This window comes from Nannobrachium achirus (assembly GCF_963921795.1).
Source record: "Nannobrachium achirus genome assembly, chromosome: 22".
Lineage (NCBI taxonomy): Eukaryota > Metazoa > Chordata > Actinopteri > Myctophiformes > Myctophidae > Nannobrachium > Nannobrachium achirus.
Window position 1 is genome coordinate 35833375 of NC_137829.1, and position 9364 is coordinate 35842738.

General features: G+C 44.4%; 1 protein-coding gene across 1 annotated transcript in view; it reads right to left on the reverse strand.

The window, feature by feature from the left end:
* Positions 1-1319: 1319 nt before the first annotated feature.
* Positions 1320-9364, reverse strand: part of LOC308308262 (transmembrane protein 163a) — a gene marked incomplete at both ends in the record, with an annotated part of 106782 nt that continues 98737 nt past the window's right edge. Inside the window, 3 exons of the mRNA XM_080753642.1 lie at positions 1320-1380; positions 2665-2806; positions 3536-3647. Coding sequence (XP_080609768.1) covers positions 1320-1380; positions 2665-2806; positions 3536-3647 — 315 coding nt within the window. The remainder of the gene's footprint in view (positions 1381-2664; positions 2807-3535; positions 3648-9364) is intronic.

Genomic DNA, 9364 nt, shown 5'->3' on the forward strand with positions numbered 1-9364 from the left:
GTCATATCGCGATTATTGTGACAAAAGAAATCGCGATTTACGATATCACGATAATCCTGCGGAACATTTGCCCAAAGATTTGCAGATCTACAAGCTCACAACGTGTCACAACGTGAGCTTGTAGATCGGCTATTTTTTGGCAAAGACATTTGTTAGAGAGTGAAAAAAAAGACTATCGAGTACGTATATTATAAGTACCTTTTACCAATGATAGAGGGTTTAAGGGTATCGTATACAGCTTGGGCAAATAAAAGGTGAATTGATCCCAGTGCATGACAGAGGACGATATCACAATAAATTAAATCTCCACGATACGATTATCTTGAGTGTTTTTTATCACGATAAACGATAATATTGCCTATCATCCCATCCCTACTGTGCGCACACACACAAACACACACAAACACACACACATATTTTGGCAAATCTCTGTACCTTTTTCTTAGGAGGAGGATGCAAGGTAACTGCAGCTTGGTGCAGATGCATTAAGAGTCTAGTAGGAGTCTCTTCCATGCCAGCAGTGTCGGCACTGTGTCTTTGGCTAAGCTCCTCATGGTGGACGCAGGTCAGCGGTCACTCTGCGAACACCTTGTCGTCTTTGCTCTTCACTGCGGTATGTCCGTCTCGCATCTTTTCCCACTGCAATTACGTGTGTTTGGTGGCGTGATGGACCGACGAGGCGCGTTCAAGGGACAGCTGACAAGGGTGGACGAAGAACCGGCAAAAAGCTTGACTACTGATGTTTTCGGGCTATTCTTGACATACGTACGAGACAACGAGATGAGGTCTTTTCGTTTTGATATTCGTGTGCGCATGATTGTCTGAATGTGTCTGCGCTGAGTGGGTGCCTGCTCCTGTGTGGGTGCCTGCTCCTGTGTGTGTGTGTGTGTGTGTGTGTGTGTGTGTGCGTGCGTGTGTGCGTGCGTGCGTGCGTGCGTGCGTGCGTGCGTGCGTGCGTGCGTGCGTGCGTGTGTGCGTGTGTGTGTACGCGTGCACACGTATGTACTGTATTGTACTATGTACAATATATACAGAATATTATTACACATGTGTCTGTGTGTGTGTGTGAGGATGTGCTTGTGAATTCATAATGCCTGGATGGATTTGAAATGTGTACATACTGTATGTAAGACAAGAACAAGAACACGTAGGGCAGGATGTCAGGGGTGTGTGTGTGTGTGTGTGTGTGTGTGTGTGTGCGTGTGTGTGTGTGTGCGTGTGTGCGCGCGCGTGTGTGTGTGTGTGTGTGTGTGTGTGTGTGTGTGTGTGTGTATGTATCTTCATTCCCCTTGTCATCATACACGTGTTCCAAGGTCTCTTCACTCAAAGCGTTCGTAGTTCCTGGTTTGTCTCACGCGGGGCACCATGTCCATCAGAAGTCTAGGGGGACACAAGAAGAAGAAATGGTGGAATAAACCAGTGGTTACTTCTCAACCTTTTCAGGCCGCGACCCCCAAAATAATCATATTTTAACCTGGGACCCTCCACCATGCACAAGCACTTGGAATTGTTTGGAGTTGGCATTACATTTACTTTGACTCTATCTATTCCATTGTGAAAATAGCCGATCTGTGGTGAGGGGTGCAGATGTTAATCTAACTAATCAATTTAATCAATCATCAGAAATAATCAATATTTTTGTATAAAAAAAAATAACAATAAAGAATACAATCTATTAAAATTGCTTTTATTCTTTCAAAATGTAAAAAGAAATAGGTAATTGATTTTAGTAAATTATAAAAAAAAAAATCATGTTGAACCATGCTTCTCGATTATTCGATTAACACACAGAGTGCCTACGGGTATATCCCGACCAAAGTCGAGATTTCTAATCCGACCGTTGAATGCTTTAAGTCGGGATATAGTCTTTCCTTTTGTAAAATGTAGCGTGCGGTCTGTAGCATCCAGCACTAGAGCAAAAAACTCAAATCCCCATAATCCATCGGGAGAAAAGAGAATCAGGAAGTGTAATCCACCGTTGGAAGCAATGGAATGATCTGCAGGAAAATGGCTTTATCTCGGAATCCATCTTCAGATCGCGTTCTTGTTTAAAATAGTCCTTCTCTGCAGACTAAAAATTAAACCCTGATTTATTTCCCAGAAAAATCGATTTCAGAAAGAATACATTGTTTCAAAAATGTAAAAAAATGTGATATTTCTTTTCTATTGGGAATAAAATCCAAACCGTAGACAAAGAGAGATCAATTTGGGGATTAATAAAGTGACAACGTCAGAGTTACATTGATTTCATGTTGGACTCTGGCTTTATATATTACAAAACCTTGTCGTGCTTTAGGAGGACCGGGCTGATGTGGACTTTTTGCTTCTTGCAGTGCTCTAATGAGCGAGATCCATACCAGAATTACCCTAATTAAAGTGAAAATCGATTTGACGATTTTCTTTTTTCTTCCAGACGAAAAAATCTGATTTCGATTAAAATTTGATAAATCGCCCAGCCCTAGTTGCAGCCCTAAGATACATATAATGTAGCCTTAGTTTTAGTTGTCATGGCTTAGTTTTTATTTTGTTTTCTGCGAAAATCTTTCGCCATAGGTTTAATCGACGGAATCAACACTGCCCGGGGCGTCTGCTTTGCATGTGTCTTGGAGCGAGCGTTTTGGCATTCCTATACAGTAGGTGTGCATGTGAATGTGTGCGTCTTACTTGACACCATAGCCCAGGATGATGAGTCCAATGAGAACTCCGAAGGTTCCGTCCAGGTACCAGACGTTAGGGTGGTGCTTGAAGACCTCCGCGCTGATCAGGATGGAGAAGCCCATAGTGCCACCAACCAGGGAGTTAAACGCTGCAACACAGGAGAATGTACAAATACATCATAACACAGGTGGGTGTGTGTGTGCGTGTGTGTGCGTGTGTGTGCGTGGGCGTGCGTGGGCGTGTGCGTGTGTGTGTGTGTGTGTGTGTGTGTGTGTGTGTGTGTGTGTGTGTGTGTGTGGAGAATAGTTTGAATAACAGGGCTACAAAATGAGTATGATATATTTCTATAAGTTACACACCTAGGATTTTAGGCCTATGGTCACCTTACTTTTCATAAAGCTTTATTTTGAATCTTGTGTTATGAAAGCACGCAATAAGAGGGTCTTATTGTCTGGCCCACAGCCAGTGTACAGTCCTGAGGGAAATCAATCCGATGAAGAAGCGCTAGCTCAGGTTTATTGGATTGGTGCAGTGTGTGTCTGAAGACCTGAAGGTATGTTTAGGGCGCGAAGTGCAGCTGCACGTCTACGTGCGCAGCCACGCACGCAGCCACGCAGCCACGCACGCACGCACGCACGCACGCACGCACACACACACACACACACACACACACACACACACACACACACACACACACACACACACACACACACACACCGGTAGTTGTGTTGGGATAAGGAGGTGTCATTGTGAGGGAGGTGAAAATATTGAAAAGAAATGGAGTCAAGCAAAATGTCTGTGTGTGTGTGCGTGCGTGTGTGCGTGCGTGCGTGCGTGCGTGCGTGCGTGCGTGCGTGCGTGCGTGCGTGTGTCTTACCATCAGTAATGAGTGCCCGGCTGGTCAGCACTCGTCCCAGCATAAACTTTACAATGGCCAACACAATACATATGATGCCACTCAGTATGGACACACTGAACAGAAAGTCATCCTAGAAGAAGAGAGAGAGAGAGAGAGACAGAGAGAGACAGAGAGACAGAGAGAGACAGAGAGAGAGAGAGAGAGAGAGAGAGAGAGAGAGAGGAGAGGAAAAAATAAAGTATACAGTTAAGTTAATAAAGCAATAAGCCATGAGGCTGTGAATTTTAGAATAGCTAAGATGTTATATGGAAGTTGCTGTGTAAATGCATGGAAGTTACTGAACACTATACCCTCACGGTATCTGCCTTGTTTAAAAGTGATTTGTAAATCCTTGCACTACAATACACAGGACAAAAAGGAACACTGCTCTTTTCTTGCTAAATCATGCAATAATACATCCAAGGAACATCACAGAGAATATTGTAACAAGACATTGGGTTTAGGGATTCTGATACTGTACATGTTGGTATACAGGATCGGTTTTAGAGCATTTACTGTTTTTGCAGGAATAAATGCTTGACAAAAAAAACATTGTATATGTAGCTGGAGAAAGAAAGAAAGAAACATAGGAAGGAAGGAAGGAAGGAAGGAAGGAAGGAAGGAAGGAAGGAAGGGATGGAGGGATGGAGGGAGGGAGAGAGAGAAAGAGAAAGACAATGAGAAAGAGAAAGAGAAAGAGAAAGAGAAACACAAAACATCCCAAGGTCAGAGAGAGACCCATTATTGATGGGAAGGTCACAGACTGTACAGTGCACAGTATAACCTAAACCACATAGAGACTCAGCAGAAAGCCTATCCATCCCCAGTCCACCTACTATGGGTTTTAATTGGCCTGAGCCAGAGAGACGCGAGAGAGGGAGACAAAAGAAGTCTAGAAAGGATAGATAGAGTGGTGGGGAAAGGGAATTCTGTTTCCACACAATCTAAACCTGAAACCTGAAAGAAATCCCAGTTTTTGAGCGGTGCTAACTGCTAACTGCTGTAACCGCAGTATTTGCCCCGAGTCTACTTTGCGTTTGATGTAGTTGGTCAGATACAGTAGGACAGGGTTCCCCAATTAGTTTTCCCCAAGGGCCGAATCATGTCTAGGGTACCAAGCCGAGGGCCACAGCATTGCAGGGGACGATGGTGGCATTCCCACTACTCCAGCGACAGTTCAGATATCGTCGTTGTCGGGGTGAAAATCTTTTATGTCCAAAACCGTTCATTTTGCATTTATCATTTTAAAAATGATTTAAACTAGTGAAAACAGCAGATCTACAAGCACACAACGCCTCGCACTAGCCCCCGCGGGCCGCCTATTGGGGAACCCTGCAGTAGAATATGTGTCAGTGGAGTGGGATGTTCTGAAGCCAGATTGGAATCCAAACAGCAGTTTATGCTCAGCGAGATAGCTGTTGATTTGCTCTTGGATAATCCATTCCATTGCTAGGCTCGTTTGAATGTGGCTTGTTTACTGCAAAAACTCAGGGGGGAAATTCGTTTCTGACATAATCTACCCTTTGTGGATGTCATTGACCCGGATGTAGATCAAAATCCTCATTCACGATGCCACTATCATCGGGACAAAGATGTTTTGGGGGCCAACAACTACAACGTGTCTGAGGGGTCGTTTACACAGCGAAGTTGCAACGAGAATTCCGCAAAATGAAAAGTCAGATATGCCTTTCGTTCAGACGACAACTGCATTTTCGGGGGTTGAAAACGGAAAGAAGTAAGACCGGAATTTTGGGTGGAAAAGCTGACAACGGTCTCCCCTCGCGTCACCGTGTGAACAGTAGGAAACGCAAGAAACGCCAACACATGTGATGTCATGGCTCACATACAGCCTACTGCAGCCACGTTACCATGGTGAATGGTAAACAAGGAAGTAAAACCGTCTATACGTGCGTCAAAAAAGAAAATAGAAATGCTGATATTTCTTCCAAAAAGCTTCATACCCTATACTGTACATAACAACACAATGTGACATAGCTCTGTTTACACCATTTTCATTATTGTTTTCTCATGCCAATAAAGCTCCTTTGAATTGAATCGAATTGCGTCACCGCCACCTAGCGAAATTAAATGGACACTACATAATGTCATGCCCTGATGCGGTTTCATATGAACGCTGGATAAAAAATGAGTCGAAGTCCCGGGACCTTGTCTGACACATGACACACCAACCGCGGGCTGAGAACACCGTCTGCACAGCTTCTCCCAGAAGGATCGTTCAGCCTTTGCCTACAGTGGAGATCTGTAGTGTCCATACCTGGTGCCGTTAACTTAAACCAGATCATAAAGGGTCTGTGGAAATTCAGTCCAGAGACGTACTCTTGGAAGTAGGTCGAGCCCAAAGGGAAATGGTCGATGACTGGGATGTGCTGTTGCATTGTGGGACATTGTATCATCCACTTTGGATGTATACGGATACACATCCGGTGATCTGTGCATCTTAGGTTCAGGAACCGTATCAAAGTCGAGGTATTGGTATCGGTATCGAAAATACTTGGATGAAAAAAGGAGAGCGAGAAAGATACTCAGAGAGAGGGAGAGGGAGAGAACGCGCAGTGTGTGTGTGTGTGTGTGTGTGTGTGTGACTGTGTGTGTGTGTGTGTGTGTGTGTGTGCGCGTGCGTGTGTGCGTGTGTGTGTGTGCATGTGCGTGGCTGAATGCATGCGTGCGTGTGTGTGCCTCCGTGAGTGCTTCCAGGCGATTGGTTATGTTGCTTTTGTGATGCGTTTGTGTGTGTCTCTGTGCTTAGGTGCACCTCAATGGGCCTGTGTCTGATGTGCACCAGCGTGTGCATGTCTGCATGTTTCTGTTAGTGCACAAACCTGTGTGTGTCTGTGTGTGTGCTTGTGTTTTGTGTGTTCACACACACAAGTAGGGGTGTCGCACCAAATTCTGGGCCCTGGGTACAAGGATTCACTGCGGGCCCCCCATGAATGTTCTTCATAGGGGGAGGGGGGTTTAACCCATTTAGACTGGGAATGCATTATTACGCATTATTTTGTGCTTTAACTATTGAAAAATAGCAGATATACAAGTTCATAGCTCCGAGCTTGTATATCTGCTATTTTTTTTAAATCATGAACAGTCTTTGTATATTTATAAGGTTCGAGCTTGTAGATCTGCTATTTTTTTTAAATCATGAACAGTCTTTGTATATTCTAAGGTTTTTTGAAAAACCTATGTTTCTATGACAGTGGTGCTCAAACATTTTCATGTGAAGGACCCCCTAAATGATATGTATTTGGCCACGGACCCCCATCTCAAAACATTTAGTTCCAGGGACCCCCCAGAAGCAAAATTTGAGTTACAAAAGTACGCTTAAACAATACATATATTCAAAGATTTGCACACGTTTTCACGATTTTTCAAAAATAGCAGATCTACAAGCTTGCATATTTGCTATTTTTCAATATAGGGCCCCTCCACCTTGGGCCCTAATAACTCAGTCCCACTTTTCCCCCCCTTGTGACGCCCCTGCCTGTGTGTGTCTGTGTGTGTGCTTGTGTATCCGTGTGTTCACACACACACACACACACACAGTGCCCTGTCTCCCACCCACGTAGCGGCTGGGGAAGCCAATCTCAGCCGTTGGCTTTTTAATCAGGCACCAGGCACAGACAGCTTGCCATGAGAGCAGCAATCCAGGGTACGTGACGGGAATCAGAATTCAACGTCGTGCTTCCCCATTCTCTCCTCTGCGTCTGTCTCACCTCGCTCTTACAGGAGACAGACAGGTTGGACAATTCTGCCGGAGAATCTCCGAAAACTCTGTGTGCGTCACCCACTTCAAACAATGAATTAGAGAAATTGAAGACTATTGACTCACAGTAAGAGGTCCTTGTTAATTCATGAGAGTTACAAACAGTGGTGTAAAGTAACCAAGTACATTTACTCAAGTGCTGTACTTAAGTACGATTTTGAGTTATTTGTACTTTACTTGAGTGTTTCCAATTTCCAATACTCCACTACCTCTTGGATCCAAATATTGTACTTTTACTCCACTACATTTATTTGAAAACTTTAGTTACTAGACTTTACAGATATAAAATGATTAAATTATAAAACTTAATTAATTCACTTTAGCCCTATTTTATGACTTGGCTATTTGAAAATAGCCGATATACAAGCTCACAATGCGTCGCATCGCGGCGCGTTGTGAGCTTGTAGATCTGCTATTTTCAAACATTTTGTACTTTTACTTTTAGTACTTACAATACAATACAATACATTTTGATGCCAATACTTTTGTACTTTTACTCAAGTACATTTTAAATTCCAAACAGAGTATTTCTATATTGCAGTATTGATACTTTTACTTAAGTAAAACATGTGAGTACTTTTTCCACCACTGGTTACAAATAACTGTGCTCTGCTGTTATGGTAGTTAGCCTGTGTTTTACAAACCAGTTCAATTGAACCACAAATCTCCTCAAAAACAAGGGTCTCAATATATATCATTTATATGAACATGAAGAACTAGGGCCAAAAGCAGAGATCAAAGGGTGGAGCTCCAGTATTTAATTTATTGCATTTTTTGGGTGGTGTAGAGGGGAATGTGAAGTGTTTTTGGGGCGAAACTGCGTACCTGAAAGTATGCAGTACACACACACACACACACACACACACACACACACACACACACACACACACACACACACACACACACACACACACACACACACACACACACACACACACACACGGGTCACTTGACACTTGTATGATGAATCACCTGTGACTGCTGTTTGATGAAGACCTCAGTGTAAGTATTCTGTCTCTGGCGACAAGCCCAGAACGCAATTGAGGGTGTGAAGGGTACAATTCATGATAGACAGACAGAAAAGGCATAAGGGGGGATGGGAACAGCAAAATGATAGACTGACATGAAGACAAAGAAAGAGAGTGCGTCTGACGCGACCCGTCCCTTTCCCAACGGATTGCTGTAAGTTGGCGACGCCCCTAGTCACTGCGTCACATTCCAGGCGGATAGCCCTACCCAGGCACTGGCACAGCAGGCACAGCCTACAGGGGGAGCGAGGGTTTACGATTCTGTCCCCAACGAAACTCGAATGGCGCTGAGTCGGCTATAGGGGACCTCGCAACGTTCGAGGGCGACAAAAGCTGAGCCTAAATCCTAATAAAAATAATTTTCGACGCATTTTAGATAAGGTAGAGGAGCGGAGCGTCCAGGTAAGCTGGCTAAGCGGCCGCTTACGGGTGGCGGCGGCGGTTGGGGGGCCTGATCATTGTGGCTTGCTTATGCTTACCGGCCCGGTTCTGACTTGTTCCGCCAGTGATAAGGTAACAAACATTGCGTCAGGAGTGGGATTCGATCTCATGGTGTTGGGACTGGAAGTCCAATGCTTATCCTTGCACGGTATTGCAGGGTAGTTACAATGAAAAGCTCCACCGGCTGTCTGTCAGTCTGTCACGTCACACTTTTGCCCTACTCTTATCTCCGGCACCATTGCCCCTATCCTTGCCAAACTTTGCACACACACTCCTTGGATGGCAACTCACAACCTTCACCCCTCATTTCTCACATGGCCCTCTTCTAGCGCCACCATCAGGCCAATTCTTGCAAAACACATTTTTGGACACAGATTTTGGCCTAAAATCACGCAAAGCGGTACACCATATCTCTAAAGTCATGTCATCAACATGGATCTGTCCCATTTCCCATATTCCCTCCTGATTGCCTATAAGGTTTGTGTATGCGACCTGACGGTCGCTTATCTCCCTATTATGGAAGCCATAGTCAGTTCCGTGTGCATGACATAAGTGGGGAAT